Source organism: Caretta caretta, chromosome 23 (genome assembly GCF_965140235.1).
Source record: "Caretta caretta isolate rCarCar2 chromosome 23, rCarCar1.hap1, whole genome shotgun sequence".
Lineage (NCBI taxonomy): Eukaryota > Metazoa > Chordata > Testudines > Cheloniidae > Caretta > Caretta caretta.
Genome location: NC_134228.1, coordinates 2,421,426 through 2,446,286, shown reverse-complemented (window position 1 = coordinate 2,446,286; position 24,861 = coordinate 2,421,426). Strand labels below are relative to the sequence as shown.

The 24,861-nt window shown below is 49.2% G+C and overlaps 1 protein-coding gene across 2 annotated transcripts; it reads right to left on the bottom strand.

Moving 5' to 3' along the window:
- Window positions 1–3: 3 nt before the first annotated feature.
- NAPA (NSF attachment protein alpha) lies at window positions 4–23,206 on the bottom strand. Of its 2 annotated transcripts, XM_048832790.2 has the most exons (11): window positions 23,066–23,205; window positions 15,385–15,464; window positions 14,620–14,736; window positions 9,775–9,821; window positions 9,056–9,133; window positions 5,583–5,638; window positions 4,571–4,655; window positions 4,141–4,245; window positions 3,744–3,812; window positions 2,487–2,537; window positions 4–1,727 (listed from the first exon to the last, which is right to left on the bottom strand). In XM_048832790.2, the coding sequence occupies exons 1-11, from the start codon at window positions 23,161–23,163 to the stop codon at window positions 1,626–1,628; spliced, it is 888 nt and encodes a 295-aa protein (XP_048688747.1). In that variant the 5' UTR covers window positions 23,164–23,205; the 3' UTR covers window positions 4–1,625. The 2 variants fall into 2 exon arrangements, with proteins under 2 accessions (XP_048688747.1, XP_048688748.1); XM_048832791.2 differs by lacking the exon at window positions 3,744–3,812 and having other exon boundaries at window positions 23,066–23,206.
- Between the last annotated feature and the right edge of the window lie 1,655 nt (window positions 23,207–24,861).

Below are 24,861 nucleotides of genomic sequence, written 5' to 3'. Positions count from 1 at the left end.
TGCTTCTGCTCATGCAAAGTTTTTATTTTTCTTGTGCAATTTTTCACTACACTCAGCAAGAGTCGCTTTCTGTTGACATTAAAACATGCAGCAAGACTTCCTGTTTCTTTCAGCAAACAATACAGAAGTGGGGATTACTGCAGGGTAAACCCTGAGCTGCCCCAGCCCCACCCCTCTTGGACTAGGTTTCAAAACCAAGAGAGAATAACCTAGAAATAAAAACCTTTATGACAACACATACTGTACACACACAATACTGAATGGGAGTAACATTCCCTTCCAACCAGGCGCCATGCCCACTGCAGCAAGTGGCCTGCTGCGTACAGAATTCACCCACGCTGTAGAGTCTTCTACTGCCTAATCTGAGATGGGATTAAATTAAAACAGTCACCACAGAAGGGTTTGCGAAGGTTATTCATATACCAGAAGCACAGAATATTTTTGGCTACCCACGCGGTGTGGGAATGACTGTCCAGTCCCGCTCTCGCCTGTTTCGGCTGCACGCGAATGACAGTGTCTGACGCCCCTTAACAGCTGGCCATAGAGCAGCACTACAGCCCTGTGGGCAGGGGGAAGAAATGGGGTTATTTCTCAAGCTAGTATGTTCAGCTGACAATGAGAAACGGGAAAGGAGATAACTGTGATTCAGAGCGAAGTGACACTTCCTGTCAGCTCCTTGCAGAGCTCTGGGGATTGAGAGGATGCCCTGGGAAGTATTTGCTGCCAAGATGTTAGACAAGGGTTGTACGGTTCTTCACTGAAATAAGCAGGAGATAGGAAGTGCCAGCTTGTGCTTGCCACATTCTCCAACTCTCTGGGGGCTAGGAGAGGGCGGAGAGTAGCAGAATCTGCTTTCACAGCTCAGGCCATGGGGGAAAGTCACTGCACCTGAAATCTCCCAGCCTAAAGCAGGATTCTGGGCTTGCTGGAGATACTCAAAACTCAGGCTTCTGAGCCCCTACAGGGATGCGATCACAGGCTAGGGAGGGGAAGAAGTTAAGGGCTGAGGGAAAGGCTCTCCCCATCCCCACTCCTGCTGGTACGGAGTCTGAAATCCCTGCCTGGGATGGGCAAGAACTGCTCCATCTGACAGTCTGGGGCAGGAGAGGGGGCAGTGAGAAAGGATCTGTTCTAAACAGCAGGAATTAGGAGGCAAACTGAGTTTGTGCTGTCTTCTGAAACCAGTGTGAAGTGAGTCAGGGAGAAAGCAGGTTTAAGATCTTAATCATACAGAATAATTGTCATACAATTAAATATCTGAAGAGGGAACAAGAGGGATGGGGAAGGGTGTTAGACCATCACACCTGGACAGGAGTCTGCAGGCAGGTTGGGAAGCTCCGCAGACTAGGAATTCATCTGTTTGGCCCAGGGGGAATGAGCTATGTCACTTCAAGACATCATCTCTAGAGCAGCTGAGGCAGGTGGTTACAGCCACACACCCTGTCTTTGTTAAATGAAGTTATGCTCTTTGGGTTGTGGGGCAAAAGGGTTATGAGACAAGGGATAATAAGTCACTGAAGTCTGAATCCTTCTCCTCCAGGCCCTACCCTCCCCACCCCAAAGATATCCATGCAGACTTCCGTGGAGGAAAGAGTTGACGGTGACCGGGAAGGAAGGGATGGGGTTTAACGTAGGTCCTCCTCTTCGCCCTGGATGGTTTTCTTGATACGGAGGAGCATGGTGGTGAGCCACTGGTCCAGCCGTGAGATGGTATCGTACTCCTTTACCTGGAAGGTCAGGGAGAGAATCAGAATGAGTGACATACCACATGGCTGTATTCACCTGGAGGCTAATTAGCATTATGGAGCAGGAAACCAGCCATTGTACTCGATAAACTATGGAGCCTGGGATTTCTACAAGAAACAAATTCACTCATGGTAAAACCCAGCTTCTCTTCCCCATGTTCTCCTTAGTCCTTAATGTTTCTAGGTTCCATGTTTTTAACCCAACTCGTGTTCTGAAAATTTAAATTTCCCCTCCTCATCCCCCACCCCCAAAAGTAAACCCACATGTAGTTTGTTGTGGGCTGATCTGCAGAAGTGCCATGCTCTTAAGACTCCTGATGAAGCCAACATGAGCTGCAAACTGGGCTGGCACAGAACAGAAGCCTGGACAAGGAAGTCAAGGCTTCCCGGGCAGGTGGAGGGGAAAGAGCAAATTAGTAACAGCCCTACAGAGAAGTTAGGCAGAATATCTGCCCAATCCATTAGTCTGTACCAAGGAAGGGACAGGAGCCCTACTGGCTGGTAATTTATGGCAAGATGGGACTAAGTCCTTGAGAACACCCTAGAGCGAGCAATCTACTACCAACCCTGGGTCTGGCTAGCACAGCGATCACACAAGGCACGCTGAGCCTTCTTGTTTCTGACAAGGACTCCTCACACCCACGTCTGCAATTGCTACACTCGCTTCCCAAGCAGACACTTCACACCAGTCTCTCTCCGGTGCTGAGCTGCATTAAACGCTTCCCTCCCCACTGCACTTACAGAGTCAGTGTAGCTGTCGATGTTCTGTTCTTCATGAGCTTCCAGCAGCTTCTGAGAGGGGGGAAAGAGAGGAATAAGGATCAGCACAAATCTGGACTAATTTCCACACATGGCAGGAACTCCCAGTAACCTGCTGCACCTCTGATGCTTAAGCTAGGTCACAGGTGCAAGCAGAGACTCTGTAGCTAAGCCAGCCTTTTTAAGGGGAAAATTCAACTGACAGGCAGCTCCAACTGAACAGTTGGCCTGTGTATCAGGATTGGATCTGGCATTTTATTTTAAGCACAACAATAGTTGATTAAAGCAACAGTTTTAGAGCACTGTCTGTAGGAGGGTAGGAGCTGCCCTAGCAATTCACACCAGTCCAGTACTCACTCTGCAAAAATCCCAGTTCTGGAATAGCCAGCCCACAGGGAAAGAGAACTAGTCCAGGGGCCTTTTACAATCCACCTGGGGCATGGGTACCCTCCTACTTCGTTGTCACTTAGCAACACGGCAATTCAACAGGCTTCCTGCATACTGGCTTCATAATCAGGTGATGGGTTCTCGCAGGGGTCATGAACAGAGCAGGATGGCTCCTCACCTTGCTAAAGGCAGGAATGGATTTTGGTATTGGACAGCTGGAATAGAGAGCTAGGGATTCTAAATGACTGGACCAATAGAAGAGCACCAGATGCTCCTCAGACCAGCAGCTCTCAACCAGGGGTCCAGGGTCCCCTGGGGGGCCATGAGCAGGTTTCAGACAGTCTGCCAAGCAGCGCTAGCATTAAACTCACTGGGGCCCACGGCAGAATGCCAAAGCCCCACTATGCAGGGCTGAAGCCAAAGCCTGAGCAACTTGCCTTTGCAGGGCCCCCCGTGGCATTGAGCCCCGAGCAACTGCCCTGCTTGCTACCCCCTAACGCTGGCCCTGGCTTTTATATGCAGAAAAACAGTTGTGGCACAAGTGGGATGTGGAGTTTTTACAGAATGCTGGGGGGGCCCCTCAAAAAAAAAAAAAAAGGTGGAAGACCCCTGCCTTAGACCATTAGAAGAGTCCTGTGAATGTTAGTGGAGGAATAATTTCACTCTAGATTTGCAGAGAGTTTGATTTTAAACTTCCCCATCTGGCCATTTCTCACACGGGTTCCTCTCCCACGGCACAATACTCTGCTTCTGTGTTGGGGAAGGAGGGGGGAGACCCATGCGCAAATGCACCAGAGATTCTAAGGTCTGAGCCACCAGGCAGTGCAGGGACAATAAGGAGGAGTCACTCACTTTAACCAGTTTGCACTCCCTGGAGTCCGAGAAGGCTGGGAACATCTCTTCGTATTTCTGTATGGCCAGCTGGAAAGACAGAGGAGTGAGAGCCCAGCCTGCGGCTCGAGTGACTGCTCACAAAGGGAGCAGGGGAACTAGACTGCTTAGACTGGAGGCTCCTTGGGACAGGGCTTTGATGGGTTTTCACAGAAGGTCACTGCAGTAGCAACAGAGCTTCCGCACACCAGCTTCATTGCAGGCCCCTCTATGGACTACCCTTGGCTTGAGGCATTTAAATGGACCAATGAGGTGCTGGTGAGAGGGGCGTTTTCCCGTTTTCGGGAGCAGGCCCGTCGGCCCCCAGCCTCGCGCCCCACTCGGTAGCACAGCAGCAGCTCTGTAGCACCAGACCAACCTTTGCGTTGAGCATGTCAATGCAGAAGTGGCAGAGGGCCGCCTTGAAGAAATACTCCTTAGCGCTGTACTTCAGCAGGGGACTGTCCATCGCATTAGTGCCCACCTGCAAGGCACCAAAGTGATCAGATTCCTACTGAGGGACAAATATTTGAGTGCCAGTCCAGGATGTACATGGAGCAGGGGGACACCCCATCTGAATCCTTGTCCTCTACATTAGGACAGGAGCGGCTAGCTTCCTGTACAGACCTGCTGCCTCAAACACACCCAGCCCTGCCACCGCAGGGATCCAAAGGTGAGGTTGCAATTGGATCTCCGCAGACCCAGGGAGTCTCCCCAGGAAAGGGAAAGGAAGGGAGACACCACGAGGGGTCTCTTGTGGGATGACAGCAAACACGCCTGCTCTTTAAACACAATTAAGAGTCCCAGACCTGCTCATAGATCTCGATGGCTTTCTGGTACTGCTCCAGCTGGGCTGCATAAGTGGCCACTTTCAGTAAACATTTGTTGGCAGAGCTGCAAAGAAACAAAAAAGGCAAGAAACAGGCTGATGGCGTCGTCCCGAAGGCTGCGCTTCCCAGGGGCCATTTGTGAGGATCGTGAAGTGTGCTCCCTTTCCGAGGGAAGAGCGCTTAGCGTTAAGTGAAAGATGGCACTGTCTCAGATACACTCAACCAACCACACAAATGCAGTTTTGCTTTTTTGCCCCCCAAGCAGCAGGAGACCCCAGGATCCCGGCTTTAGCACATGCCTTGTTACTGTTACGAAGGAGAGCTTTCTACGCCAGCGAACTGTGGTGGAGGGTCCAGCCCACAGGCTGACTACACAGGATCAAGCAGCCCCTTTAGGCGTGTTCTGTTGATCTGCCACTGGGCCCAGGTGCATAAGAGTTTTCTCAGTATGATTATGCCACTAAAGAGAGGGGAAATGAGTGGTGTCTGCATCGTACCCTTTACGGCGACGATCACCACAGTCAAGTCCTTCCTAAAGGCTCAGCCACAAACCCAGCTGTGCACCAGAGCGGGGAAGCAAGGAGGCACAAGGAACCCACTTTTACTCCCATGTGAGTGATCTGCAATGCCAGAGCCTGTGCAGCAGGACAGCAGTTCTAGCCGGGCTACTACTCACCCTCCCAGAGAGGCGGGAAGAGCCTTAGCTCTGCTGCCATCATGCATGAGCTAGCAAGCTGCACCAGTGAAGGGGTGACGCAAGCAGAGCAAGGGGAAAGAGACAGGATTGTGACCCAGTCCCAACCAGCTCCTGGCCTGGCCTAGCTACATGCTACTCCTTATTTGGGCTGGATGGACGGTTACAATACCCCCTTAGGGGAGCTGTGCTGGAATGGCAACCCGTATGCCTACAGAGCGCAGGCGTTAACGCATGGCTGCTATGCTGCTCAGCCATGTTCTACAGCAGGAGGAGGCAAAGCAGCAATTGATTTACCTGTTGGATTCTTCCCCTTTGTAGTAATCAGCAGCTTGCTCATAATGGGCTATCGCCTAGAAAGAACGCAACACACCGTGAGAGCTCCCCAGCCAGTTCACTGGCGGCACTAGCAGAATTGAGAGACCAGACCACCACCTCCCGAGGACAGCACCACACGCCAGAACTGCGGAGAGAATCCTACACACAAAATCCACCCACCCCTTCAGCCAGCAGCGCTGCCATCTGCGAGGCAAGCTCCAGAATGCAGGAGCTGAGCGGAGAGGTGTTGATCACCACCCAGCAATGGAGTCCAGGTTCACAGAGGGAGCCTGTGGCTGGAGCCTCACTAGAGCCTAGAACTTCCATCCTCATCAAGCACTCCTGCAGTAGCGGCCCCAACCAAGACGGGCACTGCATGAACACACAGAGTCCCTGCCCGAGAGAGATTACACAATTTAAACAGACCACAAAAATGGTCATCCCCCCTGCACACACACAAATGGGGACCAGAGGCCCAAAGATTAACAGACTCTGGGTACAGCATGCAGAAAGACTGGTGGAGGCAGGAACTGACCCCAGGTCTCTCCAGTCCCCATTCAGTGCCTTAACCACAAGGCCATCCTTCCTCATCTTGTCTGACCTAGATCCATTAGGCATAGTAAACTGGTTTGTAGCTTTCTCTGAGTCGGTACTGTGAGACTGCCATGGGACCACAGCCCACCACCCCCGAGACAGCCCCAGCACTGTGGATTTTCTTCCCATCAACTCCCAAGTAGAATTTTACAAGATACCCCCCCAGCTTGGTTGTGATGTTGCACTCCATATGCTTTATGGAAATATGCTTATGAATAGGATATAACTGGAATATGCTTTATGCTAAATACCCCTTGTATGGTATCATTAGAAAGCTTGTAATCTACTGAGTGTTCATCCTATGTTTCCATGTATTATTTCTATGTCTGGAGTTGGAAAGATATAAACTTGTATTACTGATGTAAACATATTAAGTGTGCTTCAGAATCAATGAACTGTGAATGGGTTTATTTACCTGCAAGCCTTCCTATGTATGTGTGGGCCAGCCCCTGGGTAATGAAGAATGAGGTGTCTCAGGGACACGTGACCATGCCATCTGATACTGAAATCCATCTTAAATCTTTGGTTTCAGAGTAACAGCCGTGTTAGTCTGTCTTCGCAAAAAGAAAAGGAGTACTTGTGGCACCTTAGAGACTAACCAATTTATTTGAGCATGAGCTTTCGTAAGCTACAGCTCACTTAATCTTGTACTTTTCCATTTAGAAGGAGGGGTGGGGGGGGTCAAGCACAGACAAAAGATCCCCACCTTGTGCTAAAGCTATAAAAGGGGGTGGAGCAGGACAAAGGGAGCTGCCAGTCATGAGAAAACCCCTGCTTACCACCTGAGATGTCTGCTAGAACTAACAAGGACTGTACCAGGGGAAAGGATTGAGCCAAGACTAGAAAGGAGTCTAGTCTGTAAAAGAAGCTTATTGGAACATCTGAGGGTGAGATATTACCTGTAATCAGTTTCTTAATGTATTAGGCTTAGACTTAGACAGTGGGGGAGGTTTAGATTGGATATTAGGAAAAACTTTTTCACTAAGAGGGTGGTGAAACACTGGAATGCATTACCTAGGGAGGTGGTAGAATCTCCTTCCTTAGAGGTTTTTAAGGTCAGGCTTGACAAAGCCCTGGCTGGGATGATTTAACTGGGAATTGGTCCTGCTTCAAGCAGGGGGTTGGACTAGATGACCTTCTGGGGTCCCTTCCAACCCTGATATTCTATGATTCCGTGTTTCTGCTTTATTTTGCTTGGTGACTTACTCTGTTCTGTCTGTTATTACTTGAAACCACTTAAATCTTACTTTCTGTATTTAATAAAATCACTTTTGTTTATTAATGAACCCAGAGTAAGTGATTAATACCTGGGGGAGCCAACAGCTGTGCATCTCTATCAGTGTTATAGAGGGCAGACACTTTATGAGTTTACCCTGTATAAGCTTTATACGGAGTAAAACGGATTTATTTGTGGTTTGGATCACATTGAGGAACTGGGTGCTGGAGACAGGTAACCTGCTGAGCTGTTTTCAGTTAAGTCTGCAGCTTTGGTGGTGTGGCCCAGACCCTGGGTCTGTGTTGCAGCAGGCTGGCGTGTCTGGCTCAACAAAGCAGGGTTCTGGAGTCCCAAGCTAGCAGGGAAAACAGGTTCAGAGGTAATTTCAGCACATCAGGTGACAGTCACAAGGGGATCTCTGTGATCGAACCTGTCACACCGGTTTTGTCAAAGTTGCGCCAGTTTAACTTATGGAGCAATTTAAACCAGTGCCAAAGGCCATCTAGACACTCATTCCCTTGACACCAAGGGTATTTTGGTTTCGCTTAAATCAAAGCGGAACAGGTTTGAACTAAACTGAAAAAAGCCAAAATAACTGTTCACACGGGTCTAATTTACACAGCGCCAGTTTGTGTGTGGGCAGCCTACAGAATCCCAGAGGCAGCAGCAGACGTTCTCCCTCACAAGGAAGAAAGTTATTTCTCCTGGAGAGCAGTTGGTGAATCATCTATTCCCACAAAACAGGAGCAGTGATCCTAGGGGCATACAACTGGCATCGACTGCTCCTTTGGTTCTCAGACACCCATGTGAGCCACATGCGTTAACCTTTAATCAATTGCAACACGAGCCACGCCAAGTGTCTGCAGAGATTTTTTGCTAGTTCTTTGACAGCATCTGCATTCCAAGCACCTGCTATTTGTTCCAGCTGGCGAATTTTTAGTTTTGCTTCTGTTTATAAACATGGTAACTGTGTCCTGCCCAAGGGGAGGCTTACGAGACTCAATTCTCCACTGCCCAGCAACTTGTGCAGTCATTTACACAGGCATGGAGTGCTGCCATTCTGATTGGCTGAAGTGTTTTCCACCCATGTTGCACTGGTGAGAGTGACCACAAGGTGCAGGACAATAGAGAACCTGGCCCTACCAGATCCAGCTTAAGGCCAGCTGGGACCATCTAATATGACCTCAAAATGGATCACCAGTTGCCAGAGCTCCACCTGGATTTGACCTCAGGACCTATGGACAACCAAGGCAAGATCCAGACCCCCTCGGCTACCAAGCCATTGGCATCCACCCACAATCTCACACTTCTGATATTGACTGGTACCAGTAGCTTCAGAGGAAGGAGCAAAAAAAACCATAATGAACAATTGTAACAACCTGCTACAAAAGCCCTGCAAGGGGATTTATATCCCTAATTACCAAGAAGTTACTCTAACAGTGGGTGTTCTCATTAGCCATGAGTGTGTCTAACAGGATTCAAATGCAGGATTAAGCTCAAGTCCTCGCAAGGCTGCACACCCCAGACACAGCAACAACATCAGGCCAATCACAGGAGACTGTCTGCATTTAATCTATTTCTAGATAAGAGAGCTACAAGGTAGACAGATTCCCTCCTCTCCCCCAGCATCCTCAGGACTTACCTTTTCTATATCCACCAGCTCTGTCTCATAGATCTCCGCTATCGATATGTGATGCTTGGCGGCGATGGTGAATCGGCCCTGGAAGAGGAGGGGGAAATTAACGCACGTCCACTGACTGAACAGTGTCAGCTCCTGTGTCTTTTCGCTTGCACTACACTTGCATTGGGGAGGATGCACTGGCAAACTGCAGGGGTGTGTATGATAATTCCACACTGGAGTTCTCTGAACTGCACCACAGTGGGTATATAAACACCTGCCATGGCAGCCAATTCTGAAGTCGCTACAAACCCTTCTTTTGAGTCCAATACTGGCTTCATTCAGCTGGCAAAACTGCAGCAGGCCACCCTGCTCAATTTGATCCACACACAGGTCAGTACACAGGCTGAATTATATCTAGGGTGCCCATTCACTGCTGTACCCAAGTGCTAGGCTGTCAGGCAAAAAGAGGCACCCTTTGCTTCTGCCTCAACTTGGCCAAGAACACAGTAGCTGAATCACTGACTCTTCCAAGAAGTTTCGTGGTACCTTTAGGGACCACAAGTAGTCAGGGCCTTGAGCGGACGTCTGATCCGGCTGACACCACTTCCAGCAGCACAGCACTACAGGGTTGAGAGCCCAGGGAAGAGCGCCAGCTACTGGATCATCCTCCCTGCTGCAGCAGCCCAGAAGCAAAAGAAAGTTCTGTAGTTTGGTCCGCAGACATGGCGGAACAGACTTACCATGTCTGTGTAGATCTCAATAGCTCTGATCAAACAGTTAATGGCCTCTATTTAAAAAAGAAAAACAAAGAACAAAAAACTTTTTTTAGCATAGGCGCTTGGAGAAATAAAGCCATTCAGTAACTCTTCTGACCTGCCTAAAAATGATGAAAACCAGGTGTTTGTTTCTAGCACAACCCCTCCACAGAGATCAATAGCCACTCAAAAGCTGCTGAGGCTGCAAACCTCCAGGGAACTGAGAGCAGGCAAGAGGTGGTACCATAGCTAGAAGGGGCCTGCAGAGGAGCTAATGAATTGATGAAGATTCCCTCTCTAGTGGTGTTATTTGTCCCCCTGCGCCCCAATGTCTCATGCAGCGTTGTCCAGACCAATCCAGCAAAAGAAAGTCTCAGGGGCCAGAGCACAACACAGCAATGAGTGAGGGGATCAGGAAACTGCCACTGACTTGGCTAGGATGGTAGATATTACTAAGCACACAAGAATCCTACAGTATTCCGGTCATCGACCAGACGCTGCCTGTGAGGAAGCCACCAGCTTAAGCTTTAGGAGCTTGTGCGCGTTGTACCCGTAACATTTACAACACTGTAGCACTTCCAGGCCCCTTGGGCTCAGACACTTCATGAGAGACAGTCCCTGCCCTGTAGGGCTCAGTCTAAAGGGACAAGACACAACAAAAGGGAAGGTGGGAGGTGGAAGTGGCTGGCCAGAGATCCCACAGCAGGTCAGCAGCAGAGCTGACATGGCTGGACACTCATCGCAGTGCCCTCTCCTCCAGACCATGCTGCTGCTCCACAACCGTGAAAAGACTGAGTTGAAAGATGTGCGCAAGCTACTAGTTTATTTGCCCTAAACGACGAGCTTTGTTCAATGTTAAGGACAGTCACATGCAAAGCTCACCAGCACAATCACTAAAATAAGAAAACAAGGTGCCTCCATAAGATTTTATGGCCCTGATCCTTCAACTGTCTCCATGCAAGTGAACCCCTAACATTTCCACAAAGCCTCACCAATTTCAGCTAAATCAGGGGTGACCCCTGCAAGTCTAGGATCTAAAGTTCAGAGTTCACTTGACATAAAGCAGGGGGAATTCCCTGCTCTTCAGACAGGATTTTCCAGCCAAAAAGATCTGCCAGGAGCTCATATGAACTATGACACAGGGCTTCCAAAGACAAGGCCACCAGCCTGCTCTGGGTAAATACCTCGCAGTGCAGTGAGCAACACAAGATGGCTCCCTTCACTACTACATTTTGCTCTATTACAAGAGGAATTTCTCTCACCAGCATTCCCCAGAAAGATGTGGGAGGCTGTTTTTTCAGCATATAAATACCAAGCTCTGACAGGCAAATTTTTCCTACTGTTCCCAAATGCCATTTGCATTGCTCCCTAGCAGGAAGCGGAATGGCTAAAAATCAGCCCTAGGATAAGCAGGTGCAGCTGCCTCTAAACCAATAGGTTTCAGAGTAACAGCCGTGTTAGTCTGTATTCGCAAAAAGAAAAGGAGGACTTGTGGCACCTTAGAGACTAACCAATTTATTTGAGCATGAGCTTTCGTGAGCTACAGCTCACTTCATCGGATGCATACGGATGCATGCATCCGATGAAGAAGCGAGCTGTAGCTCACGAAAGCTTATGCTCAAATAAATTGGTTAGTCTCTAAGGTGCCACAAGTCCTCCTTTTCTTTAAGCCAATAGGTGTTGCACCTGCTGAATCTTAGACTGCATTTAGTCCAAGGGGCCTGGAAAGCTAATGCAGGTTGGGGGGGGGAAGGAATAGAGACTGGGAGTAACATAGGACATGAATGGGGGTATTTATCAATAAATCAGGTCAGGTTCCATCCACAAGCATTTAAAATGGAGAACAACAAGTCCCACATATTGGGCTGGACATAGGAATCACTTGGTGAGCCTCTCTGGCCTGGGTTAGTCTGGTCTGATCTTCTGCATGTCATAACGGTTCCATCTGGCCTTCAAGTTATGAAAATATTTCCTCAGTGCTGTGAGCTCTGGCACCTGGTATCAGTACCCAAGGCCATTTAAGCCTGCCAGACACATTTCCGTCCTGTACATTGATTAAGGGGCTCTCTTCCCCTCTCCATAACTTGGAAACTGTATCACAAGGAAGAAATAGCAGCTGCCCTCGTTTCTTCCCCGAGCTACGTCCAGCCAGGCCCCCAGTGCTGTCCCACAAAGCCAGGGATTAAGAGGGGAATTTGGGCTGGTAGATGTCCAGTTACTGAAACCTCTAATGCCCAGGGTTTACAGCCAGGTTCTTTGGCAAGAAAACATAGCTGCATCAGAGCCACATAACCAGGCTCTCTCCCTTCTAAAGGCAGGCCAGACTTGCTCTGCCTGTCCAGTCAGCTCACAGCAAAAATGCCACGATGCTAACCTCAGGGTCCTGCTACAGGCTGGGGATGTTGATGCTCTGAGCATCAGAGTAGAGGGCATACTCCTGCTCTTGTGTTCCTGCTGGTGGACAAGGAACTACAGTTGCAGGAATTGGTACACTAGTTACATGTGCAAAATTGTCCTTTTGCCTGGTGTAGGATATCCTTAGACAAACAGAGCTCATGTCTTCTTAAGGGCACTCTGCCCAAGTAATGGGATTTAGCAGAGAGGCAAAAAATAATCCTACTGATGAGAGGGAAAAATACCACGAGCCCCACCGGAACTGGTTAAGATCCCTCTGCCCACCATGCCCAGATACCATCTCCCCCCCACCCGCTTGCAAAAATTACTCTGGAGAACAAACACTGGCTGCTCTGCGGAGAGCAACGTGGCTGGATAATCAGAATCTAAATCTCCAAAAGATTAGGCAAATCCCCTAGAGGATTAAATTTGTCGTCTCCTCAGGTTACTTCATTATCTTTTCTCCAAAATCACCACCCAAGCAGATCTAACTGCATGTGCAAAACCCCAGCTCAGATAACCATGGTGTAAGTTATCACCCTCAAAGCATGCAACTTCGAGTAGAATCCCTCTTGTGCTAGGCACTACAAGTAGAGGGACACAGTCAGCACACACTGGTAACTGCTCTGAAGAGGCCTGCAGAGAGTCCCACTGATGTCATGAGGAGTCCACAAGGGTCTGCTCCCACAGAACTGCTGGCAGGCTATATGCCCTTCACCAGCAGAAAGATGTAAAGAATAGTTAGTTCTAAGAACTCATTCAGTTCTCTGCTGCACAGGGAACATTTGTACAGAGCAGTCTCTTAGAAGCTTAATTAGGAGACTTTACACTTTTCTGCATGGCCACACACAGCACATCTCTGTGGGCTGCCCAAGCTACCTCATTTTCAGCTGCACTCCTTGCTGTTATCTCTTTTGATAAGGTTAACCAGCCACAAGAAGCTCCACACAGAATTGAGTCCTAAGCTTCCTGTCTTTGCTGGTTAGGGTCACAACCAGTGTGACTTTGCCATCTGTGAAAGGAGGCATGCTCCCAGATGGTAGGTCAGATTTTATTGAGGTCCCCTACTGAGCAGGGTGGTATGCCTGCTGCATCCTAACCCACTAATCCACATCAGAGAGAGTGGAAATTGCAGCAGTCAGCACTGCAGAACATTCACTCCAGCACAATATTCCAGCTGCCCAGTTAACAGTCACATCTGCAGCTTCAGAGAAAGCCCCCACCAAGCACTCAGAGTCAGGGCAGCAGGAGTAGTATACCTGGAAGCTACTGCAATATTCTAGTAATGGGTTTATCCCAGCGCAATGCAATTCTCTCTCACACACACACACACACACACACACACCCATCCCCACCTCACATGGATTGTGACCAGGGTGGTTCTCTTAGAACAGCAGCACAACACGACAGATAGGCTCTTCAGGTTGCACAAGGATTTCCACTGAACTAGGAATCTCAACGTGTAACTTGACAGGCAAGCTGGCCAGTGGGGTTTGCTCCCCCAGGCTGCTAGCCACATAAAAACGTCCATGCTGGGTCAGACCAAAGGTCCATCTAACCCAGTATCCTGTCTTCCGACAGCAGCCAATGCCAGGTGCCCCAGAGGGAATGAACAGAACAGGGAATCATCAAGTGATCCATCCCCTGTTGCCTATTCCCAGTTTCTGGCAAACGGAGGCTAGGGACACCATCCCTGCCCATCTTGGCTAATAGCCATTGATGGACCTATTGTCCATGGACTTATCTAGTTCTTCTTTGAACCCTGTTATGGTCTTGGCCTTCATAACATCCTCTGGCAAGGAGTTCCACAGTTGACTGTGTTCTGGGTAAAGAAATGCTACCTTCTGCTTGTTTTAAACCTGCTGCCTATTAATTTCACTGGGTAACCCCTAGTTCTTGTGTTATGAGGAGTAAATAAACACTTCCTTCTTTACTTTCACACAGGAAAGTGCATTGATCAACTTTTGGTGGTTAAGGGTGCAAATCAGAAAAAGAACGTTTCCACAAAGGGATCTGAAGTCTTTCTTTACCCCTCTTCATAGGAATCTATTGGCCATGATATACCTATGGCTGGAAGGTGGTGTGCAAATACAGTACATGAATCCAGCTAAACATCCATTTTATATAGTCCCAGTTAATCAGTGCATTTTATGGAGTTAGTGAATCCTCACCATTGTACAAGAACAGACCCAGATGGAGTTACTCAGTCCTAGCAGACTCACAGCCTGCCAGTCTGTGGCAGAGCTTCAAAAAGAACCCAGGAGGAGTCCCGATTCCCAGCCCCCCTGCTCTAACCCACTGTATCTCATCTCTCTCCCCAAGCCAGGAATAAAACCCAGGTGTCCTGACTCCCAGCTCTTCCAACAGAGCCCCAGCAGAACCTAACCCTCAGCACCTGGAAAGCAGAAGAGGTGAGCAGCAGCGCTGACATCTTACCTTGTGGGTCAGCTTTCTTGAAGGCATTGCCAGCATCCACGAAGTTGGTGGCCGCGTCGTGCTTGCTCTGCAGCTGCAGGTGGAGCTGTGCTGCCTGGCAGAAGGCGTTCCCCGCAGCTGGAAGAGAAACCAGGAGGGTGAGGAGCACAATCCCAGCCATTTCCGAGAGGCCCGGGAGGGTCATTTCACAGGCACAGCTTCCTTTTTCCGAAGTATGCCAGATAGCGAGCTAAGGAACCCAACGTGAAGGTGGAGTTGCACAATGGTCTTTGCCCGCACAGAGGGGACATGTTGCCATGTTTTGCCACTTCATACTCAAGCTCCAGGGAATCCCAGTTTAGTAGCAGCAGCAGCTGCCTCTTACAGCTGCCCCCCAGTTCACAGAGAAAACCGAGGGGAGGCAATCAGCAAGGTGCTGCTTAGAGAGCACTTCCCCATGGAAGAGGCCATGGGGCTTGTTCTCATGCCAGGTGAGACCTAGCAAGCCTTGGGCCTGATTGTCAGAGTTGCTGATCCCTTGCAGAACCCACTGGCTTCAGCAGGCGTTCCGAGTGCTCGGATCTCCCAGAGATCAAGCCACTGATGCAGCATGGTCCCTCACCGACACCATACCGAAATGATGGACTGTGCTGCTCGTGCTGCCGCAGGCTAGTGGCACAAACTCAGCGTTACTGCTCTGTCCTGCTGGGGGACCCTACCCCACCCCAAGCCCGCCCAGAATGGAATGGTTAACAGAGACAGCAGCATCGGAGCAGGCGTACATACCGCTCCAGTTCTTGACCATTTTGAACATGTTTGCTGCTCGGGCGTAGATATCACATGCTTCTTCTATCCTGGAGGAGCCCCTGAAAAACCAACCAACCAGACACCACAAACTCATCATGCTGGAAAGCTCCAGTCCTCCGCTCACATCACTGGAAACTCCAGTCCAGGGAACGTTTTCCCTCTTGGTAGCAGAAGGTCCCCTGCCCTACAAACAGCAGCTTCTCCATGAACACTGGCTAGAATGTTGGCCAAAGGAGCCCCTAACTCCCCAGGGTGCCAATTCAGGAGAGCTACCCCTCACGCCTTCCTGCCTCTGAACTCCACCAACTCATTCCTGCAGCCAAGAATGCTAGACTCCCCCCCATGGACAGGAAGGCTTCTCAGAGACCAGTCACTAAAAGCCCCAAAAAACTCCAGAACCCTTTTGCTAGAGGGTCAATGAGAAGCAATCCCTGGAGCCATTTCAGAGACCACCTGAAAGCTTTGCAGAGTACCATGCACACATGTGATATTCCAAGTGTTCAACGGGTTATCTTGCCAGACTGTTCTCCAAAGACTATAAGAGCTGAGAGTAAGTGAGACAGATACCCCATGGAAGCAGTGTCGTTTACACCAAGTAAAATGGGGTCAATGATTCAGAGGGCTCAGCTAGTGGGGGAAGAAAGGAAAAACATGTCTCTTGAATGAAGCCATCAATTCAGCCCTCCTCCCATATCTGTTCTCTACTGTTAATCTAGCAAAACAGATGTTAGTGTGGGACAGCCATAAAAGCCACTGATGAACAACCATAGATCTTAAACCAGCTGCGTGGATCCTAGAAATAGCACATTCCCAAGTGCGCGGGGGGGGGGGGGCGCGCGGGGTGTTCAGCTGCCAACTGCCAAGGCAGCCACGATGCCAGCCAAGATCAAGAAGCGACTTTCAGTCTGCCCGTTAACCTCAGAGGGGAAGTTATGAAGCTGGGGCAGAGTTAGCCTGCTAAGATAAATCATTCTATATTCAGGCATTGCAGCAAGCAGGCACAGTCCCCCCAGCTGCTGTTAGTTTTGCTAATGAACACATCCACCTATTGAAGTTATTGATTCTGACTAACCACCCTGGACATGAGGTGACAGACAATCCAAGCTGCATCATGTCAGTGAGTTTGTTGTTTTTTTAAAATTGGAAGATCAAAGAGTTTATGCTGCATTTTTCCCCCGTTCATAGCTCTGCAAAATTAGAGGTAGCAAGAGACCACGATGCTCGTAGCAGGGAGCTGTTTGCTGGCACATCTAGCAAACAGAGAAATAAAGGCATATTTTTATTGTCCTTCTCACCAGAGAGTCTCAGACTCAGAATCCCTGTATGCTATGCAAGTGTCACCCATTTTAAAGGTGGCAGAAACAGAGAAAGTTTGGTCTAACATCAGAGTGAGACGGGCCGAGCCAGGAATAGGACCCAGTTACCCCATATCCCAGCTCCTCTCTACCCAAACGTGTGGCTAGGACAAATATTCTGCAGAAGTATTTCAACTTTATTCGACCAGCGTGCTTTTGTTTGCAATAAACACTCTGCTTTTACATTACAAGCAAGCATTCCCATGTCTCCCCCAAAGACTGGAGTTTCATTTCCATTTGAAAATTGCTTGCATATGGCAGAGACAGACCTTGCCAAACTGCTGGTCAGAGCCAGCAAGCGTTTCCAGTAGTTTGGATCAGCTTGAGGGACAAAGTTATCCTTAAATCCCGAATCAGTTTCCAAAAAGGGGCCAAAGCTAAAGGCTACATGGTTGCCATGGAACTCATTAACTGAACACAGGCAGCCCAATTCCCCATTGCCCTGTGTGTTCATTTACACCAAAGACATGGTGAGTGTACTACACTGGTATTACACCAGAACGGGACTGTATTACACTCACTTAACACTGGTGTTAAGTGGCAAGGTGCAGGGCAGTGGAGAATCTGGCCCATAGTTCCTAGCAAGAACAGGAAAGCAACTAACTAGCTAATTACCAACTTAGCTAAAGCTACTAACCTGGAAATAAGATTTTTCACAGTAACTGAGGAGTTCACTATTTGGAAAACACAAAGGCAGTCCACTAACTACCACTGCAAAGGTGTGCAGTGAGCCTAGCTCATGTTTACTCCCCTGAAACCAAACGTTTCAATCCCAGCAGTCAGTTGGGCCCTCTATCCTGCCTAGCTTGATAAAGAGAGTCAACGCAATTTGTCCAGTTCTTTAAGTGGGCCCTTAAGAAGTCAGGCCACCTGGTGCAGTGGATGGTGGCAATGGTTCATTGCGTGTCCTGGTCTCCTTCATCAAGTTATTCCCCGATGCTATGCACAGGTGTCTGCCTTGCAGCAGTGCTGCATGTACAGTTTGTAAGGTGCTTTGGGATCCTTTGAGCTGAAAAGCAGCTATGGAAGTGCGAGGCTGGTGAAGGTTTCAGCCGTATCAAACGTACCTCTGTCACAAGGAAGTCCAATGTTTTAGATCAGTGCTAGACAAGAATATTCTCATTAAATATTTCAATATACAAGGTTTTACCCTCCATACCCTCTTTGAGGTTGGAGCCTCCAACTAGTACCAGAGCGTGAAGACCTTGACAGAGAACTGATACGGTTTAGAGAGGAAGGGTGACCTTGTGCTTAAGGCACTGGACTTTAACTCTGGAGACCTGGGTTCCATTCCCAGCTATGAAAAAGAATTATTGGGTCATCTTCATCTACCTGGGCCTCTGCTTCAACCTGTAAAACAGGGATAACAATCCTTCCCTATTTCACAGAGTCCGTGCAAGGAGAAGTAATTAAAGAGGCACACACACTATACTGACAGATAGCAATGTCCAGCATCCAATAAGAGAATCAGCATTGCTAGGTATGTCCTTAAAGGAGACTGCTACAATGCCCTACAGAGAAAAGCAAAATTTAGACTGAGGTTCCAAACCAACAGCAGGAGTGAGTCTGGATCAGCTTCCATGTTTTATTTACAGATGCAAGTTTTAAGCATTTGACTAATGGCAAGCAGACAAGTTAAATCTGAGCAATATGTATTTGTAAGTAGTGAGATTTTGGGGAAGTACACCTTGTTTGCAGACAAGCTACCATAACCACCGAATGCCAATTAGCATTTAGCACAATGGTATCTGATGTTATGTACCAATGACTTGTTTAACGTGAGTTGAAAGCATATAATTTATGATGCACACTAAAAACATCACTAGGGAATTTTAGTTGTTAAAAATGTCCTAAAGGGTTTTCAGGGGATAGATTTTTAAAGCCACCTAAGATTCAGAAACACAAATCCCAGTGACTTAACAGGGCTTGCCTGCCTAGATTCTTTGGTTTGTTTTTTAAGTCCCCCTTCAACTTTATCTTCAACTGTGTCTCTTAAAAATAAAAGCTTTGTATATGTAAGTGCGTGTATATACACACTCAGCAAAAACTTTTGTCTATCTCAGTGTCTCTTCCCTGTTCTGCTACTCTAAACTGCTTTTTGAGTATACATTTTGTAAGAGAAGAGCTGCACACAACAGTATTACTGTGTCACATGCCAGTATGAAATCCAGGTTCCTAGAACCAGGACATATTGTCTTTGAACATTAGATTTAGCTGGCACAATGTGCTGCATTCTCACTTGTTACAGGCAAAGAATTTTAGGAGGCATAATTTAACAGCCTCTTTTGGAGTTTTCCATTTCCTATTTTATTATTAAGAATCATATACTTGACATCAGCCACCTCTTCTCTCCTCTGGATAGCCAGCCCGCCAGCTTCGTCCCCGGCCCCCACTTTTATTTGTGCTGGTTAAAAAATCGTTATCTATTGCAGCTCCCTGCTCTGGAGACCTTGGGAATCTAGTGGCCCAGATGAGAGAAAACAATGTGCCTTGAGTCACAAGAAGCTTGTCATTTGCTCTTGTATGCCCTCCCCAAGCCCTACCCCTCTGGCAGCTGCTGCTTCAGCTGAGAACCCAGCCTACAGCACAATCAGATACACATCTAGGACAAGCTGCAGAGGCAAACTGAGCTCTCCCATAGGGCACAGGATTAAAGCCGCTAGCTTTCAACTAACCCCATCTCCCCCAGATGGGACTGCATTTTAAACCCCCCTCCGCATCACCACACATGATTTAGCCACATGCAGCGTCTGGCCACTCCACTGTCTCTCACACACACAGCTCACAGCCATTCCTATCTGCCTGGGGAAAACTGCAGGATTCTTCCCTACAGAACATCTCTAGTATCCAGTCCAGTTTCTAGACTCCCAAGCAGAGATATTTCTGCAGTAAGGGATCTCATTGCCAGCGAGTTTTCCCTGCAATTTATCCTTTATTTCCCCCTTCTTTTTATCAGTCCTACCCACTGCCTGTGTATCACGTTAAATTCCCCTCATTATTTAGAGACGTGACACCCTTTAGTTCGAGGTTGTTTTGCCAAACGACACAGACCTGATCCTTCCCTCTAAATCCAGTTCCTCCTGACCATTTGATTATTGCTGTTCTCCTCAGACCTCCCTTCCAGTCAGTCACCTATGTCCCAGAACTGAACATAACATTCCAGCTATGGAGTCACATGGGGGGGGAGGGGAGGCGGGGGGAATTGTCACATACCTTTTTCTAGTGACATGCTGGCTCTGCAGCACACAGCCTCAAAATTTGCATCTGCCTTTTCTTTGGCAACTCTAGCACATTTCAAGCTCATATCTAATTTGACGCTCACTGTCACCCCTAAATCAGCCAGCCATTGCCTCTTCCTCAAGTCGTGGTAAGCCACTGAGTACTCTCCTAACAACATGCACTTCACTTCATTTACAGAGGATCTTAAGGCCGGTCAGAGGGTACGTCTACACTACAAGCACTACAGCAGCAGAGCTGCAGCAACACTAGTGTAGACACTTTTTACAGTAACAGGAGAGGGTTTTCTATTAGGGTAGTAAATCTACCCCATCAGAAGAATTCTTCTGTCCACCTAGTGGCATCTATACCAGAGCTTAGAGTGGCTTAACTACATCTCTCGAGGTGTTAGATTTCAGAGGAGGGAATTTTTCACATCCCTGATTGATGCAGATTGGTCAACCTAAGTTTTAGGTATACACCAGGCCTAAGTCACAACCACCATCTTGGCAGACACACGGGACTGAACAAAATCTCCAGAGCTAAAAGAGTGAGCTGCGACAGCTTGAGCTAGAGCACCAAGCTTCCCCAGCTGGAGCTGTAACAGACTCCTATCCTACGCAGATTGGGCAGAGAGAGATCTAAGAAGGATTTGAGATGATGCAAACTGATGAAAAAAATATTTCCATCAATAACTGAAATTTGCAGATAGGCAAAGAAAGAAAAGTGCTGCTTGAGAATATATTAGAGTTTGATTTAAGGATATTTAATTTGGATAGTTTGACACGTGATGTTGACAATTTGTGGTTTAAGGTTTACAAAGCTTTAGTTTTTCGAATATACAGTCATTAAATGATTAGTCTGCCCCCCCACCAATTTCCTGCAACTATGAAATTTAAATTGACTACATTCAAAAAAATACTTGAAAAGAATCAACCAACATTATAAAATAACACCAAGTTCTGCCAAGCGTACCTATACTGCACACTCTGCATGGTGTTACATCTATACATGCACATTGCATCTACTGAACATAAATCAGTTAAAAGACAGGTTTCAGAGTAACAGCCGTGTTAGTCTGTATTCGCAAAAAGAAAAGGAGTACTTGTGGCACCTTAGAGACTAACCAATCCGATGAAGTGAGCTGTAGTGAGCTGTAGCTCACGAAAGCTCATGCTCAAATAAATTGGTTAGTCTCTAAGTACTTGTGGCACCTTAGAGACTAACCAATTTATTTGAGCATGAGCTTTCGTGAGCTACAGCTCACTTCATCGGATTGGTTAGTCTCTAAGGTGCCACAAGTACTCCTTTTCTTTTTAGTTAAAAGACAGTCATTTAAAGTATCCATGCAGGGATCATTACTTTAGAACTAGTACAGCCTGTCTAAACTGATAACATTTTACCAATGCAAGCTAAACCAATGTAATCCAGGCATAAACCACTCGAGGAGCATCCACATACAAAGTTGCATCAGTTCAACATCACATCACTTTATTTCAGTGGAGCCTCAACCATGGACCAGGACCTCCTGGTGCTAGGTGCTCTACAAACAGAACAAAAGGACTGTCCCTGCCCCAAACAGCTTCCAGTCCAAGTAGTTAAACTGGTGCAACTATGTGTTTAGACCAGGCCTTGCGGTCTTTTCTGCCCAGGTCTTCAGCTTCTGCAGCCACACACGGCCCGCAATGTGCTACTGTGCTAGCCTTGGATGTCGTCCAAGATTAGCAACATTTGATTGTTCTGAGTCACTCCCCTAGTGGATTGTCTACACTAGGGAAAACACCCAGATACCAAGTACAGGTCATCACCAGCGGTAGCCAGACAGAAGCCACTGTGTAGACGAGGCTCATGCCTGCACCCTCCAATTCCTTCTGCCCGCCCCCACCCACCGTGATACATTACTGGTCCCAGTTTCACCAGAACAGGCTCAGTCCTCCTAGGAGTAGGGGGGGAGCTGTGGGGACAAATCCAGGCTGGGAACTCTGACTCCCCCTTGCCCCCAACTCAACAGGTCAGGGTGGGCTGGCACTAAAGCACTACAAGCCTGGGGGTGGGGGGAACTTGGGGGGGGCAGGAGAAACACTCCCCCTGCTCTCCCCTTAGAGACCAGCGCCATCCCCCCCCCACCCCCAGCAGAGGCCCTAGGAGGAAGGGAGTTGCCTCTGCAGGGATCCTAGAGGGGGAGGCTCCTAGTTCTGGGGTCACAGAGGCTGTTTGGGACACTCCCTGCAGCCCAGCCCCCTTCACCAGCCTGCCCCACAGACCCCAAGCACAGAGCCCCAGCCAGCTACCCTTCCCTTCCCAGCAGCACCCACTGCAGGACAACGCCCGCCCCGCCCCTCACAGGTCACCCCCCCGCCCCCGAGACTTACCCTCCCGAACACCTCACAGGTCGCCCCCCCCCCGAGACTCGCCCTCCCCCCCCGAGCACCTCACAGGTCGCCCCCCCCCCGGGACTCGCCCTCCCCCCCCCCCGAGCACCTCACAGGTCGCCCCCCCCCGAGACTCGCCCTCCCCCCCCCGAGCACCTCACAGGTCGCCCCCCCCCCGGGACTCGCCCTCCCCCCCCCGAGCACCTCACAGGTCGCCCCCCCCCCCGGGACTCGCCCTCCCCCGAGCACCTCACAGGTCGGCCCCCCCCAGCACCTCACAGGTCGCCCCCCCCCGGGACTCGCCCTCCCCCCCCCAGCACCTCACAGGTCGCCCCCCCCCAACACCTCACAGGTCGCCCCCCCGAGACTCGCCCTCGCCCTCCCCCCCCGAGCACCTCACAGGTCGCCCCCCCCCCGGGACTCGCCCTCCCCCGAGCACCTCACAGGTCGGCCCCCCCCCAGCACCTCACAGGTCGCCCCCCCCCGGGACTCGCCCTCCCCCCCCCGAGCACCTCACAGGTCGCCCCCCCCCCAACACCTCACAGGTCGCCCCCCCGAGACTCGCCCTCCCCCCCCCAGCACCTCACAGGTCGCCCCCCTCCCCGGGACTCGCCCTCCCCCCCCCCGAGCACCTCACAGGTCGCCCCCCCCCCGAGACTCGCCCCCCCCGGGACTCGCCCTCCCCTCACAGGGCCCCCCCCCAGCCGGCGGACTCACCCGAAGAGCCCCGCGAAGAAGGACTGGGAGCCGCGGACCTTCCTGTCGGCCTCGGCCAGGAGCTGCAGCGCTTCCTTCTCCTTCCCGGCCGGGTCCATGGCGGCGGCGGCGGGAGGGGGGGGTCGGCGGGGGGGAAAAGCTGCCGCGAGCGCCGCGCCCGTCACGTGAGGGCGGAAGGCCTGGCGCCCGCCCTCTTATCACGTGACGGGGGGAGAACGCCCCGCCCGCCTCAAGGCTCCCGCGCCACGTGACCCGGGAGCCGCTCGCCCGGTCACGTGACACGGGCGGCTGCCGCCCCTCTGGGCAGGCTCCTGGAGAGGCCCAGGGGGAATGAACAGACCAGGGAGTCAGGGAGTGATCCAGCCCCTGTCGCCCATTCCCAGCTTCTGGCAAACAGAGGCTCGGGACCCTGTCCCCGCCCATCCTGGCTCATAGCCACTGATGCACCTAGCCTCCAGGAATTTAGCTAGCTCTTTTTTCAACCCTGTAAAAGTCTTGGCCTTCGCAGCATCCTCTGGCAAGGAGTTCCACGGGTTGACTGTGCCTTGTGTGAAAATATACTTCCCTTGGTTTGTTTTAAACCTGCTGCCTATTAATTTCATTGGGTGTCCCCTAGTTCTTGTGTTGTGGGGTGTAAATCACACTTCCTTCTTTACTTTCTACACACCAGTCATAATTTTATAGACCTCTATCCTATCCCCCCTTAGTCATCTCTTTTCCAAGCTGAAAAGTCCCAGTCTTATTAATCTCTCCTCATACAGCAGCTGTTCCATATCCCAATCATTTTTGTCCTTTTCTGAACCTTTTTCCATTCCAGTCTAACTTTTTTGAGATGGGGTGACCACATCTGCATGCAGAGTTCAAGACGTGGGCGTACCATGGATTTATATAGAGGCAACATGATATTTTCTGTCTTATTATTTATCACTTTTTTAATGATTCCCAACATCCTGTTTGCTTTTTTTGACTGCTGCTGCACACTGAGTGGATATTTTCAGAGAACTATCCACAAAGACTTCAAGATCTCTTTCTTGAGTGGTAACAGCTAATTTAGACCCCATCATTTTATATGTGTAGTTGGGATTATGTTTTCCAATGTGCATTACTTTGCACTTATCAACAGAGGTCACTCTAAAGAGCCTTAGATTCTCATGCAGAGGGAGGGACTCTTAAAGAGAGAAAGATACCCCCCCCCCCCAATATAGGCATACACACATCTAAATACCTTTATTCCCTCTTGCACCTAGATAGATACACATATAATTTGTATTTATGTGTGGGGGCATATATGGTTATGCAGATCACCTATATGCAACATATCTATATATAGTGTATGTGAGGGAATGTAGGTACTAAACTAAGAGCGCCAGAAAGTGCCAAAGGCAGCCGGGAAGTGGGAGGGTTGGGACAAAAGGACTTCAGTGAATGGATAGTGCTGTCTGATCACTTGTCTGTTTGTTGGATGTTTTCCCCCTTTTTAAAATCTCCTTCTTACAATTTTTTTCAGGTTGGTAACCATGAAAATCTGGGGCTGATGCTTTGCAAATGGATAGGGTAGGACAGGATAGATTCGATTCTGTTCCATGCTAGGGTTGCTCCTTTCCAAATGCTTGGATAAATTAGACCAAATAATATTCTGGGATTACTCCTTTGCAAATGGATACCTAGATTAAATATTTTTTGCCTGAATTTATTCCAGCGCCACCACTTCTGTTACAAATATTTTAGGAGATTGAAAGAACTGTACATCTCAATCCTCTGGTATGGCAAAGCTTTACTAGGACAGACACACTCCA

What these genes read in the sequence shown, in the direction of transcription:
- NAPA (XM_048832790.2), bottom strand. Translation starts at nt 23,163, where the DNA reads ATGGACCCGGCCGGGAAGGAGAAGGAAGCGCTGCAGCTCCTGGCCGAG. An exon ending in AGCTGGTGGATATAGAAAAG is followed by an intron (nt 5,639 to 9,055) that starts GTAAGTCCTGAG and finishes CGTTCTTTCTAG; the next exon opens with GCGATAGCCCATTATGAGCA. An exon ending in CCATCGAGATCTATGAGCAG is followed by an intron (nt 4,246 to 4,570) that starts GTCTGGGACTCT and finishes GGTGCCTTGCAG; the next exon opens with GTGGGCACTAATGCGATGGA.